This window comes from Pezoporus wallicus, unplaced genomic scaffold (assembly GCF_028554395.1).
Source record: "Pezoporus wallicus isolate ANWC-B61680 ecotype Strahan unplaced genomic scaffold, APGP_CSIRO_Pwel_v1 contig_9123, whole genome shotgun sequence".
NCBI classification, from domain to species: Eukaryota; Metazoa; Chordata; class Aves; order Psittaciformes; family Psittacidae; genus Pezoporus; species Pezoporus wallicus.
The window spans coordinates 421,132-435,830 of record NW_026641571.1 but is presented as its reverse complement, the minus strand read 5'-3'; the positions used below and the strand labels follow the sequence as shown (position 1 = coordinate 435,830).

The following is a 14,699-nucleotide window of genomic DNA, read 5'->3' as shown; positions in this document are numbered from 1 at the left end:
ACCCTGCATGGGACCATCTCTCCATCCCTGCACGGGACCATCTCTCCACCCCTGCATGGGACCATCTCTCCATCCCTGCACGGGACCATCTCTCCATCCCTGCACGGGACCATCTCTCCATCCCTGCATGGGACCATCTCTCCATCCCTGCATGGGACCATCTCTCCACCTCTGCACAGGCACCTCCAAACCCCTGTGCTGTGGCTGAAGCTCTGCGCCAGAGGGGGTGCAGACCATACAGATCCCCCTCAGCCCCCCCAGAGGACCCCCAGCGCTACCTTCTCCTCCAAGGCCGCCATCCTCTCCTTGAGGTGGAGCTGCAGCCGCTCGTTGGACTCGCTCAGCAGCCGGTCCACGGTGTCTGAGAGCCGCTTGTTGTGCTCCTCGTTCATCTTCTCCCGCTGCCGGGCCTGGAGGAGCCAACAGCAACACATGAACTCCTCCTGCCACCCCGTCCCTGCTGCTGGGGACAAGCCCACCCGTCACAGCACAGACCAGCCCCTCTGCTGCAGCTCTGCTGGGCTCTGCATTCCCCAGCCAGGGATGAACAGGAGAGAGGACAGGATTCCTGTCCTGCCGGCCCCTCAGGGGGCTCCACCTCTGCAACCAGCGACAGCCACACTGGGGGGAACATTCCAGACCCCAATGGGTGCTGATCCTCTGGATTTGCAAAGGTCTGTCCTAGGCCAAACCAACCTGGGGCTTCCCAGGGGCTGCAATCCCACCTCAGCAACGAGCATCACAACCTCCTGCATGGACAGCCCAGCCACTGGCTAAGGAGCACAGCAGGGACTGCACAGCCCATGACCCATCAGCTTGGCCTCCCTGTCTCTTTAAGGGGCAGCACTCTTTGCTCCCAGTGCCCTTCGGTCTCATCCTGCTGCTGATCCAGGCTTGGGGAAATGGTGCTGGAGCCTCCCCTTCTCCTCCCTGCATGTGAGGTCCCAGCTTGCCCCAAGGGGTGATGCTGGGAGAGGAGGGATGTGGCACACTAACAGCAGTGCTTGGATGCCTGGGAGAGAGGGAAATCACAGCAGAGCGTCATGAGCTCCTGTGTGGCTCTAGTTTAAGAGATCCTGGATGGGGGAGAATTAACCAGATCAGGACTCACCAGGACCCCCCATACCCAGGCTGAGCACCCCTTACCCTGGCCAGCTCCTGGTTCTTCTCCTCCAGCTGACTCTCCAGCTGCCGGAGGTGCTCCTCGATGCTCCCGTGCCTCTCTTCTGCCTGGGAAAAGCAGAGCAGCCCTCTTGGATGATGCTCCCCAAAAGCATGCAGACCTTCCTGCATCCCTCCTTCCATCCCTGCATCTGAATCCTTCCCAGGATGGAGGGCTCTCTCCCACTGCCTTCATCCCTGCCATGGTTGGCTGTGCGCTGTGAGTCCAAATCAGCCCTGATAGCAAGGTGATGGGAGCTGGAGGTGCTTTGTGCAGAACCAGGCACCTGCTGCAGCACCCAGGAAGAGCAGGGCTGGTGTATCCAACCTCCCTCCAGGCCTGGACCCTCCCACATCCAGCCTGGATCCTTCCTCTTCCTCCTCATCCCAGAGTGATCCCAGCACAAGCCAAAGGGCATCTACCCCAACAGGGCCATCTATGCCTTGGAGAAAGGAGCAGAGGGAAGGGAGCAAACCCCATACATGCAGGACACGTGGAGAGCTTCAAAACCAGTTCATTGTCCCTACAGCCATGAGGAAGCAGAAGACAGCACAGCCCTGAGGGCAGGGTGGCATCCATGGTGCAATGGGGTGGCCAGACCTGCCTCCTCCCCTGGTCCCTGCTCTCCCTTCGGCTCTGGTGCCCCAGCCCTTGCCTTGGTGAGCGCAGCGATGCGCTGAGCCAGCTCCGCTTCCACCTCGGGCAGCGTCTCCGCCTTCCGCATCGTCTGCTGCAGCTTCTGCTCTGCCAGCTCCAGCAGCTCCTGCAGGTGCCGGGCCTTCTCCTCACACTGTGGGACAGGGCAGGGTGGGTGCCCAGCACCAAGGCTGGTCCCGTCCCCAGCACCCACTTCTCCCTCCCAAGAGCCCGGGGTCATGGGGAGCCTTTGGGTGCAGGCTCGGTACCTGGCGGTGCAGAGACTCCTTGTTGGCCAGCTCGCTCTCCAGCTTGTCATTGAGGTCATGGATGGAGGTGGCTTCTCGCTGGGCTGCCAGGTAGCGCTTCTCCAGCGTGGTGATCCTCTCCTCCATGTCCTCTTTCTGAGCCAGGGCCTGCGGAAGTGATGGGGCTGTCACACCCTGATCTGTGAGCACCAACCTGGCAATAACTGGGCCGCTCAGCCCTGAGTCCAAGCATGCCATGAAAACCCTGCTCCACTCTTCACAGCAGAGCAATAAAGGGAGAGTCAAGCAACCACAGCAGCATCTTCCAGCATGGCCACAGCTCAGTGCCCCAGGGCTGCAGCACAGCCGGGTACCTCAGTGTCTGCTTATAACCGCAGGGATGCTCTGCTGATGGGCTTGGGGACAACCTCCCAAAGGCAGTGGCCTCTTTTGTGGAACCCTGCATACAACAGAAGCTCCAATCCCTCCCCAGCCCAGAGCATGCGGAAGCTGCTGTGGATGTCTCTGCAAGAGGCTTGGTTGGCAGCGTGAGAGGGCAGGGTCTAACCTCACGGAGGTCCCTCTGGTACTTGCTGCTCATCTCCTCCGACTTGATCAGATCCTTCCTGGCGGTGCCGAGGTCCTCCTCCAGCTCAGCAACGCTGGCAGCCAACGCAGAGATGCGCTCCTTGGCCTGGACCACCTCGTAGTTCTGCTTCTCCAGCAGCTCCTGCAGCTCCACCACCCGCCCTGCCTCATCATCCGGGTGCACTGAGCCGTTGGAGAGCCGCTGCAAGGCACCAGAGAGGGAGGTGGATGCTGGGGGGAACATGGCCCTGCAGGGACCCAGTGGGGTGGTGAGGAGGGGGGACATGGGGCTCTGGGGACCCCCTGTCAACAGGCTCTGCTAGACAGGGATGTGGCTTCTCACGTGGAATAGGGATGGCTGAGGGCTTCCCAAAGCATCCCTGGGAATCACAGCATCCAAGCGGGAGCCCAAACTCCCATCTGCTCAGATGCAGCCTGTATCCACCAGGAAGGGCTTTTCCCAGGGAATTGAACCAGGGGACAGAGGAAAAGGTTTCCAGCACCCTGGAGTCAGCCCCAAGGGGTTTGGAGACACGATGGCCTCAGTAAGTGTAGTCAGAGCGGGGGGTTCCAGGGCTCTCACCTTCCAGGGAAGCTTCTGCGCTGGCTCCTTGGGCTCCCTCTCATCCCGCTCTCCCAGCGGGGCCTCCCGCACGGCACCTTGCTGCAGAGCTGCCACCTGCATGAGAACAGGGATTCCTCAATGCAGGACACAAGAGACCAGCTTGACTGGCTGCTGGTGGGCACAGCCCTGGAGCACCCAGGTCTGCAGCTGGCTTTGGGATGGTTTCCTTCACCTGGTGGATGTGGATGGGGAGGAACCGGGGGGACAGGGGGAAAGGGAAGGCAGAGATGCTGTGAAGGCTCAGCACTGATGGAGGATGAAGCCTCTTTGTTTTGCAGGGAGGATTCACTTAAACACAGCCAATGCTTCATGTGAATGGCAAGTTTAGAGTTAAAGCCTTACACTAAAAGTGCCCAGATGCCATTTCTCTGCTCTGCACCATGTTTTGTGGGGACTATGCCAGCAAATTCAACTGGAATTCACAGTCGGGACACGGCGCAGTCCCAGCCCAGTGGATGCCCACCAAGGGCCCAGCGTTGGCTTCCCAAACACCTCTTACCTGCCGATGGGCATCCACGAGCTGCTCCTCCAAGGTTGCCACTCGCTCTAAGGCTGCTCGCAAGCGTTCCCTGACCTGCAGGTGGGTAAGGCAATGGGAAAGGCCATCATTTATCTGTGATGTGGGTGGCCAGGATCTGCACCAGCTCCCAGACCCTGTTGTGTGGCTGCAGCCAGGCTCTGGTGGGTTCACATCCAGGGAACAGGCTCAGGGATGCTCCAGTTGGTGAGGAACAGCCTGAGCCAAGCTGACTTAGGGACCTATGGCCAGGCCAGCCTGAGGACATCTTTTAGCAGAGGAAGGAGATGCTTGAGGCAAATGAATCAGGAGGAACAACAAGAGATGTAACACAATGACTGAACCAGGGTACCAAACACCAGCACTCGCCATCACCACGAGTCACCCAGGGAAGCAAGTTCCCCATCCCCAACAGCCTCAAACCCACAGCATCCCCTTGGCAGCCCCACCAGCTCCTAAAATGAGGGTGCCGAAGCTTTTGGATATCCAGAAAGCTTCCTCCCGAGGGGCTCCACGTTACCACCCAGCTTAACAGTAAGAACAGCATCCAGTGGGAGGGAGGAGGAGGGTTGGGAGGAGAAGGAGGGCTCAGAGCCTGTCTCACCTTTTCATCTAGCGCCTTGTGGTGCTCGAAGAGTGACTTGAGTGCCTTGAGCACCTCGACCTCACTGGAGACCCCGGATGGCGACTGGGCCTGACGCTTGACCACGGTCATCCTCAGGGACCGCTCATGCCTTGACACCAGGCACTCCAAGTGCTCCAGCAAGAGCTGCAAGAGGCAGGAGGGAGGCTCTCACAGCCCGGGGCTGGCAATGCCGCTGTCAGTGTCCCGCATTCCTGAAGCCTGGAAGGCAGGCAGCAGGTTCCAGGTGCTTACCCGGGTGTTATTGCGCTCGGCTTTCAGCTCTGAGATCTCCTCTTCCCTCTCCAGGAGCTGCTCCCGGCACGCACTGAGCTCCCGTGTCAGCGTGGCGAACTCCTGCAGGAATCGGGGCACGGAAGCGATCAGGGAGAGCAGGATGGAGACCTCTGCCAGGATCTCCAGGCAGAGCATCTCCCATCCAAACCCAACCTCTGAGAGAGAGTGACACCCAGAGGAACACTGAGAAAGCAGTGGAGAAGCACAGCCAGGCTGGGAGGTGACCTACTGCTGCTTCCCCAAGTGCTTTGGACAAGGGAGAACGCAGCATCCCGATATTTATCCATTTGGTTTGATGTCCAATGACACAAGAAACTGTTCAACAGCCCCAAAGGTGCTCTTTGGAGGCATTTAAAGCATCCCAGCCAAGGCCACCACAGTGTCCCCTTGACGTTGCACAGCACCATCCGCAAGACCCACGCTGGAGGATCCCATCAGGCTAAAGCTCACCACAAAGCCACAGCCAGCCAGGATGAGTCCACCGGCCCCCAGCCTGCCTCTGCCACGGCCTCAGGATCAGGCATCATCCACAATCTCCTTCCAAAGAGCAAGAGCTGCCCCGATTCAGCATGGGGGGCCCCATCAAGCACCCCCACACCTCAAATCCCAGCTGAGAGAGACGGGGCACTGCAGGAGATGTGCCTGGTACCACCAGTTCTTGCTCCAATCACTGCTCCCTCCAGGCACGTGCCAGCCAGCAATGAAGAGCCATGCACGGGGCAGTGCCAAAGCAGAGCCAGCACATCCTTTGGGATGCCATGGGCTCCTCAGAAACAGAGCAGTCGGGTTTGTGACTGTAGCAGAGGGGAAAGGAAACTCACTCCCGGGCTCCTGGGCTGCAGGAGAGATTGGTCTCCCTTAGGAAGTGAAAGCCCAGCAGGCTGGGTTAGCCCAGAAGCACCCTCCCATTGCTCCCAGTTTCTTTCACAGCCACCAAGTGGTGCCAGGACTAAGTGACATTCCGCAGCTGGGGAATTTTGGGGTGAAAAATGCCAATGTGGAAACTCTTCCCGAATTCACACCCGTTTCACAGTGTCGAGAAGAACGTGAAAAGCAGAAGGGTTTCCAAAGCAGCTGAGGGGGATTTGGCTGAGCATTAACAGCCCAAATCTCACTGGGGGCTGCGAGATGTTTTACAGCATGAAATCCACTTTCATGTTCAAGTTCAACAAATCAAACCCCTTCAAATGGAAGCAAAACGTTAAGGTTTAGGTTGCAATAGCTGACATCCCCCCCCCCCCCCCCGAGCTATTTAACCTCTCTTTGTCCCAGCCAGCTTTTCCCTCTCCCTTCCCACCCCAAGCTGCTCACACTGGTGTGGTTTCTAGCCTGGGGCTGGTGGGGATGCTGGTGTCGCTGGTGATGCTGAGACCCCACAGTGGGACAGTACCCGAGTGTGCTGCAATGTGGAGGAAGGGAAAGAGCAATTGCAGAGGCCAAAATCGGTCACTGTCCCTCTAAACGGCTGCTTTCTGCCCATCACCACGCCTCAGGGCTGCTGCCACCCAAAATCCTCACTGCGGCATTGCCCCAGGGCCTGAATCCCTGAGCTCCTTTCCAGACCCATTTGCCTCCCCAGTGACATCTCCAGCTCTGCAGTCATCCCTGTGCCCATCAGTTGTCCCCCGAATCAATCACAGCACCCCAAACCTCCATCACCAGCCTCTGCCATGCCCAGGCACCATCCCACCCTTGCTCTTGGACCACTCCACAGCCGGGGTGAACCCCACCACAGGACTCCATGGTGCCAGCCAAGCCTCTCCAGGAGCTGTGCTCTTCCAGCCAGTGGGAATTAGGGCTCAGCACAGCCCATCAGCACATGCGTTTGTGAGCACACTGCTGGCTTATACATGTGCTGTGAGCAAGAGTGAGCAGCTCCTGAGCATCCCTGTGGATTATATTGTGCCTGGGAACACTGGTGCGTGAGTGACAGAAGAAGGTGTCAGATGAGGTGCCCATTCCCCACTTTCTGCTTCAGAACTGGGGGTATCTCACTCCTCTGGCCCTTCAATAAGCCAAGAGACAGGCAGCAAAGCAGGAGGAGCTCAGCAAAAGCTTCCTTGCAGCTGTGATGGATCTGATGGGCTGCTGAAAGACATCCCTGACGAGCTGTAAGGGGGGGTGACACATCGGCTGCTCCCAGCGCTGGGGAAGGGACCTTGTGGATCCAAAGCTCCCAGATGTGCAAAGAGTGCAAACCTCTTGCTCTGCCCCATGGCTCGCAGGGCAAATGGGGGCTGTGGACGTGGATGTTCTCCCCCCGGCGGTGGCATGGGACGGCTGGGACAAGGTACTGGAGGCAGCAAGGGAGGAGGGATGCCACGCAGGGGACAGGGATGAGCAGCACTCAGCCCCGGGGGGGCTGAGCTGCACAGATTGAGCCCACAATGATGCTTCCATCCCAGAATGCCAAGAGATTAAAAGAGGGAAAATCTGCTGGAGAGACACGGGCAGCCACCCGCTGCCAGACATGGGTCAGCGGGTCAAAGCGTGGTGCGAGCTCCACTCCCAGCACCGTCATAGAACCATAGAAGGGTTTGGGTTGGAAGGGACCCAAAAGCTCCTCCAGCTCCAACCCCTGCCACGGGCAGGGACCCCTTCCACTGGAGCAGCTTGCTCCAAGCCCCTGTGTCCAACCTGGCCTTGAACACTGCCAGGGATGGGGCAGCCACAGCTTCTCTGGGCACCCTGTGCCAGCGCCTCAGCACCCTCACAGGGAAGAGCTTCTGCCTTAGATCCAACCTGAACTTCCCCTGTTTCAGTCTGAACCCATCACCCCTTGTCCTATTGCTACAGTCCCTGATGAAGAGCCCCTCTCCATCACCCTATGCTCCTGCCCAACCCTACCCCATCGGGCTGCTCCCCTCTGAGCCCTCCATCCCAGCAGGAATAGCTGGTCAGATCCTGGGCTGAGTGCCCCAGCAAGGCTCATAAGCTCTCAAACTAAGCAGGGACACCTATAAACGGATTAGAAAGTGAAGGAGAGGTGCTTAATCTTCAGTCAAAGGATGGATGCTGAGACACAGCCCCGGAAGCCCTCAGGAAGCCCAGCAGCCTGGGAAGGGGCTCATTTGGATTAGAACCACCCAAAGCACAGGGCTGGGATCAGCCCCAAACCCTGGGACAGGGGGGAGCAGGGGGGAGGGAGCCGGGATGGAAACCCGGAGCACCACAACAGGGTGCTGAAATGGAGTGTTGTGGCTCAGGGCTTGGATCTTCCGGCAGCACCAGGCATGTTTGGTGCCTTCCTCCTTTGGGGGGTTCGGGGTCTTCCCCCTGGGCTGCATCAGTGAGGAAGGCACAGGGAAGAGCTCGAGTTAGGCCAGAGGCAGCTACATAGAGATGGCTGGGAAAGCAAGGAGAGGTTTAGGAAGCTCAGGGGAGAAGGCTCAGAGCATGAAAAAGCTGAAGTGCAAAAGTGCTCAGCCCAGAGCTGTCTTCTGCCTCCAAAGCAAGGAAAATTCCCCTGTTTGTGGCAGGAGCGTGGCTGCTCCAACACACCTGAGCCTTGGGAACAAGGTGCCTCCAGCTGCAGGATTAATGGCATTGCATAGAATCATGGACTCACAGAATGGGTTGGGCTGGAAAGGACCTTAGCATCACCCAGCTCCAACCCCTGCCACGGGCAGAGACACCTTCCATAGAGCAGCTTGCTCCAAGCCCCTGTGTCCAACCTGGCCTTGAGCACTGCCAGGGATGGGGCAGCCAGGGAAGAGCTTCTGCCTCAGATCCAAGCTGAACTTGCCCTGTTTCAGTTGGAACCCATCACCCCTTGTCCTATCACTACAGTCCCTAATGAAGAGTCCCTCCCCAGCATCCTTGTAGCCCCCTTCAGACACTGGAAGCTGCTCTGAGGTCTCCACGCAGCTTCTCTTCTCCAGCCTGAACAGCCCCAGTGTTCTCAGCCTGGCTCCATACAGGAGCTGCTCCAGCCCTGAGCATCCTCGTGGCCTCCTCTGGACTTGCTCCAAGGTTTTAAAGCCCCTGATAGGAATGATTGCTCCTGCAGGTGATGGAGGGGACATAGAGGGGACATGGAAGGATGCCCACAATGGGAAAGCAGCAGCTGGAGCCCCAGCATCTCTCTGTCCATGTCAGGAACTGGCAGAGCCACCACCCCAACCTCTTCTCGTGTCCCAGGAGAGGTGCAGGATTATGGGAAAGCCCGAAAGCACAGCAGAGGGGATAAACACAACCCCTGTGTGCAGCATGGGATTACAGAGACTAAATCCCACTGGGTAAAGCCAGGGCTTCAACCAGCGCCCACCCTCAGCAGCAGGCAGGGCAGTGGTGCGTCCTGGACCTCCTGGCTACAGCACTGTGACTGCAGCAGAGCTGGGGTCCTCCCCTCTCCATATACAGCCAGGATGTGTATTTCCATGCGGGATTACTCGGGGAGGAGCATTGTACAGCCAAGGAACCCAGCATCTCAGTGCCCTGATCTTGTCGGAGCAAGACCTGAACCACCAGATCCCTCCAGCCCTGCCCAAAATCTTGAGGGCTCTCACCCAGGGACTGGTTTCCCCCTGCCTGGGGCTGCTGTTGCCTCTTTTCACACTGCTTGTAGCAAGTGTTCCCTCCCGATGTTAACTCTGAAATGCCCCATCCCTGCTCAAGGCCAGGCTGGAGCACCCTGCTCTAGTGGAAGGTGTCCCTGCAACCCCAAGAGGCAGCAGAGGGGCTATGAAGGAAGAACCATCAACAGCCCCTGAGAAATATGGGAGCCCGTTGTCCCCTTGGCAGAGCTGGGGACAGGGACTCCTGCCAAACCCCCAAGCCCTGCAGGACAGGAGGGATGCAGCACATCTGGATACACCTGGAGCTCTGCATGTTAGGGGGCCTATAAGGATGCTGGGGAGGGACTCTTCATTAGGGACTGTAGTGACAGGACAAAGGGTGACGGGTTCAAACTGAAACAGGGGAAGTTTAGATTGGATCTAAGGAGGAAATTCTTTACTGTGAGGGTGCTGAGGCACTGGAATGGGTTGCCCAGGGAGGTTGTGAATGCTCCATCCCTGGCAGTGTTCAAGGCCAGGCAGGACAGAGCCTTGGGTGCCATGGTTTAGTGTGAGGTGTCCCTGCCCATGGCAGGGGGTTGGAACTGGATGATCTTCAGGTCCTTTCCAACCCTAACCATTCTGGGATTCTACGATTCTATGTCTCATCCCTGGGTGCCACCTACCCCAGGAGGGCAGAGCAGTGCCCAAGCTGGTGGCCAGGCAGAAGGGAGCTAGAAGCAATGCCAGGGCCGCAGGGTGCTGCTGAGAGCACCCAGAGCCAGGGCTTGGTCCTCAACCGCATCCCCCCTGCACAAGCGGGGAGGGCAGAGGGATTGGAGCCGAGAGCTTTCAGCCCGATTAAGTCGCGCCCAGCGCTCCCCCATGAACAAATAAATCATGTAAGAAGCATTAAGGCAGCTTAGGCTCCCTGGGAAATCGTTCTGGAGTGCTGCCTTTTAGGGACTGAGGGATGCCCAGGGGAGATGGCTCGGCCACGTAGCAACCAAGCCCCACACTGGCAAGGCAGGAGCATCCCTGGAGCATCCCTGCCTGCCCCAAGCATGGCTTCACCCCAGAGCACATTTCCTGCCTGCCCCATCGATAGCTTTGGCAGCACTCGGGATTCTGTGCCCTGAAAGGATGCAGAGTGCCACATCCCCCAACCACCATCCACCCCAACATCCCCAGGCAGCTCATCCCCCCCCCACCTTGGCTCTTCAGTGACATGGGGAAAGGCTGTTGTGGCCACTGACAAGAACAGGTGCCCAATCTGCCCCCAAAATAGGGTTTTTACAAGCAAACCAGCTTGAATCCCATCCCAATGGGGTCTGACACGCTGCTCCTGGGTAAAAGGGCTCACAGATGAGGAAGAAGATGGGACAGACCCTTGGAATGCCCCCACGCAGTGCCCTGGGGAAGAGACCCGCCACATCCCCCTTACCTGGTACATGCACATGCTGGGGTTAATCCCATTGGGCAGGTGAGCGCCTGTGGGTTTGCTCCCTGGGTTCATTCCAAGCCCTCATCTCCCATGAGGGCAGCCGGTGGGCACCGGGTGCTGCCGTGCCCGGGCAGCCTGGGCAGGGACAGGCAGCAGGAGCTCCGGGACATTCCCCATGTGCCGCCTGCCCTGCTCACATCCCTACATCCCTCGCTGTGGTGCTGGAAGCGGAGGCATCCAAGGGGATGGAGGGTGCCACCGAGCCCCTTGGTGCTGATGCAGGAGCACTGCACAAGGAACTGTTCTTTGTGCACAGGAGCACTGCACATCCCTTTGCTGGAGCAGGGATGGAGACTAAATCCGTGCGGTCCCTTAATCCCAGGCACTGTGCGGGGCGGGCGGCGGGCGCTCGGCGTGACCTGGGTTGCTCTCTCCAGTGTGAACAGGCAACAGAGGCAGGAGCAGAGGGGATGTGAGCCCCCAGCACATGGGAGGTGGTGGTGGTGGCCCTGCCTGCACCCAGCACTTGGGCGCGTCTCAGCACATCTCTGGGGACAGGGAGCAGCTCCTCCATGGGGAAGCTCTGGTGGGGTTTTTGCTTTCAGCAGCCTGGGCAGGGATGGGATTAATGAACAGATTAATGATCAGAACATTGGGGTGCTCAGCCTGGAGAGGAGAAGCTGCATGGAGGCCTCAGAGCAGCTTCCAGTGTCTGAAGGGGGCTACAAGGGTGCTGGAGAGGGACTCTTCATTAGGGACTGGAGTGACAGGACAAGGGGTGATGGGTTCAGACTGAAACAGGGGAAGTTCAGGTGGGATCTAAGGCAGAAGCTCTTCCCTGTGAGGGTGCTGAGGCGCTGGCACAGGGTGCCCAGAGAAGCTGTGGCTGCCCCATCCCTGGCAGTGTTCAAGGCCAGGTTGGACACAGGGGCTTGGAGCAAGCTGCTCTAGTGGAAGGGGTCCCTGCCCGTGGCAGGGGTTGAAGCTGGAGGAGCTTTAGGGTCCCTTCCAACCCAACCCATTCTGTGAGTCCATGATTCTATGATTCTAGGAGCAGCCCCGCTCCGTGCATGGACACATGGGCTGCCTTCCTCCAGAACTGTGTCCCCAGTCCAGGACAGAGGAGGGACGTGAGAGCTGGCCAGACACCACCCCAGGCTCTGTCCTGGCTTGTGCCACCAGTTTTGATCCATTCATTGTCCCCTGTCTCCCTAGGGTACCCCAAACCCCAGCATCAGGCAAGGAGGATCCAAAGTGTCAGCACTGGCACAGTCAGAGCAGATACAAACGTTCAAAGCCTCCTGTTTCTGCTTCTCCCCACATCACACCCACAATGGGGTAGTGCAAACCCCCCCCCAGATCCTGCCTCCCCCATGCCTGGGCCCTGGGATACCATGTGCTGCCCCACAGGACTCCACAGGGAAGCTGAGGAGCTCAGATCCACCCTGCACAGCCCTGTGAGGCTGATCCATCTCATCCTCTTCCAACCTCAGCATCCCCAGTGGGTGAGCACGGGCTCTGCATTTGCCTCCTGGCACCCTAGGATGCCCTCGGGAATGTTTTTCCCCTTCTCCATATCCATTCCCTGTGGTCCCCCACCTCCCTGCATGGCCACACAGACCAAGGAGGGGTACCAGTGTCCAAGGTGGCCGCCCCACGGGCATCATTCCCATTGCCACGAGGCGCATCCCCGCTCCCACGCCAGCTCCACCTTCCTGGAGCTAAAAACCACATCCAAGCCTCCGACTGCCACGGGGATGATGCCGGCTCCTGCTCATCCCCAGCGCCAGCCCCTTACCTGGGGGAGCGCGGAGTTGAGCTGCCTCTGGAGCTGGTCCCGCTCGCGCAGGGTCTCCTGCAGGCGGCTCTGGGTGACAGCGAGCGTCTCGCGGGTCTCCCGCAGCGTGTCCAGCAGCTTGTCCCTCTCGTCCAGCATGTTCACCATGAGCTGCTCGAAGTCAGCATCCGCCTCGGAGCCCTGCGGGGGCCCCAGAGGGTCCCCCTCGCTGATGGTGGGCATCACCTCGCACATCATGGCGGGGCAAGGGTGGGAGGGGTGAGGGTCCTCGAGGTGAGGTGGGTGCTGGGGGCTGTTGAGCTCCGCGGCCCCGATCACGTAGCTACGGGCTCCTGTGGGTCAGGGGAGCCGGCACGGGAAGGGGCAATGGGGTGGTGAAGGTGGGGGGGATCCCCCATCCCTTCTTCTTGGGTGCTAAGCAGAAGCTGGCATCACTCCGGCGGGGATGGGGCGACGTCCTTGGCGCCAACAAGGTCCTTGCAGTCTTAAATCCCCCCCTTTGGCTGCTTGTCACTGCCAGGGTCCCTCGTGTCACCTCTCTGATGCCCCTTGGAGGGGCTGCAGCATCAGTGAGCCACGGAGGTGTTCAGAGGGGGACAAAGCCACCCTTGAGGATCCATCCCGATGGGAAGCCCAAGCTGGCAGCAGCACAGGGAGGGTCTGGGGGATCTCTGGGCTGCCTGGGCATGCTGAAGAGAAGTCCAGGGATGGTGGCTGCTCTCCCCGAGGCTGAGATGGTCACTGCTGATGCAGGAACGTGTCTTCGCTTGATAACTCCATAGTGACCTACAGAGAGGGGACAGAGATCAGATCCCTCCTGCTGCCCCCAGGGCACCTGCCCAGCACCCTTTGTGTGTCCTCCCCCCCCAGCAAACCCCAAAGGGCTGCAATAGGTGGGCTCAGCACCCATAGGAATGGGCACTCATAGATGTGCCACCCTGCGCCCATGTGGTCACTACGCTGCATCCAGGATGGTACCAAGCTGCAAGGAACAGCCTGATGGGGACTTCTATTGATGGGTGAGCTTCAGCCCACTGCAGCTGCACGAGGGTCCCCGGCAGCAAGGGTTGTGCTGCTGTCACCCAATCACCTTGGGGACCTGCCCACCCCTCACCACTGCCTTGGCCAGGCTTTGTCTGCAAGGGGACAAAAACCATGGGCAGGACTGGAGCTGAGCAGCAAAACACGATGTGATAAACTCAATCTAATGCTGCTTCTGGGGAGCCTGCCTTAAGCTGTTAAATCTTTACAACAGACATAATGCTTGAGGATCTGAAGGGGGCCTATAGGGATGCTGGAGAGGGACTGTTCATCAGGGACTGTAGTGGGACAACAAGGGGGAATGGGATCAAACTCAAACAGGGGAGATTTAGTTTCCAGTGCCTAAAGGGGCTGCAGGAAAGCTGGAGAGGGGCTTGGGAGAAGGGATGTAGGGACAGACCAAGGGGAATGGCTTTAACCTGCCAGAGGGGAGACTGAGATGAGCTCTTAGGCAGAAGCTCTTCCCTGTGAGGGTGCTGAGGCGCTGGCACAGGGTGCCCAGAGAAGCTGTGGCTGCCCCATCCCTGGCAGTGTTCAAGGCCAGGTTGGACACAGGGACTTAGAGCAAGCTGCTCTAGTGGAAGGTGTCCCTGCCTGTGGCAAGGGTTGGAGCTGGAGGAGGTTTAAGGTCCCTTCAAGCCCAAACCAGGCTGGGGTTCTATGATACAAGGTTAAGTTTGAACATCCTCGCATCACTCCCCTTTAAACCAATGTACGCACACAGACAAAAAGGACCCACGTGCTGCCATGGGCCGGATCAGCCCGTTCTGGCCCTTTGGGCTGGAACAAAAGCTCGCGTCTCAAAGAGCTCGGCAGCACAGTGGGGCCCTTCTGCCCCGTTCAAAGGAGAAGGAGGTACTGCTGTGCACAGCAGCCATGCAGACACCCGCTGTCAGGGCCAGGGGAACCATGGCTCCGGTCTTGGGCTGACATTGGCTCCTCAGTTGATGGGAAGTTTGACACAAAAACCCCTCTAAAAATAGAGGAGCTCTGGCAAAAGCATCAGCCCCTTGATGTGCATCCAGTGTGGTACAGAGAGCCGGCCCCGGTGTGCCAGAGACATGGGACAGGGATGTCTCACACGTGGCTGTCCCTCCTCCTCCCCCTGTAGGGATTTAAGTCACATCCCTCAAGAAGGATAAAACCTGTCAGGGGTGTGTTAATGCTGTCCTGAACCCTTGAGGCTTGTTCATGCTCTTTCCCGGCTGCTGGGACATGGCTGACG

At 58.8% G+C, this 14,699-nt stretch overlaps 1 protein-coding gene across 3 annotated transcripts in view; it reads right to left on the bottom strand.

The window, feature by feature from the left end:
* The window catches only part of PPFIA4 (PTPRF interacting protein alpha 4), a 30,720-nt gene extending 18,036 nt beyond the window's left edge, over nt 1-12,684 (bottom strand). For all 3 annotated transcript variants that reach the window (XM_057424444.1, XM_057424445.1, XM_057424446.1), the window contains exons 1-10: nt 12,434-12,684; nt 4,654-4,755; nt 4,381-4,545; nt 3,759-3,833; nt 3,218-3,313; nt 2,615-2,836; nt 2,068-2,214; nt 1,818-1,952; nt 1,147-1,230; nt 279-410 (exon numbers count right to left, since the gene is read on the bottom strand). In XM_057424444.1, coding sequence (XP_057280427.1) covers nt 279-410; nt 1,147-1,230; nt 1,818-1,952; nt 2,068-2,214; nt 2,615-2,836; nt 3,218-3,313; nt 3,759-3,833; nt 4,381-4,545; nt 4,654-4,755; nt 12,434-12,670 — 1,395 coding nt within the window. In that variant the 5' untranslated portion in view covers nt 12,671-12,684. The remainder of the gene's footprint in view (nt 1-278; nt 411-1,146; nt 1,231-1,817; nt 1,953-2,067; nt 2,215-2,614; nt 2,837-3,217; nt 3,314-3,758; nt 3,834-4,380; nt 4,546-4,653; nt 4,756-12,433) is intronic.
* Between the last annotated feature and the right edge of the window lie 2,015 nt (nt 12,685-14,699).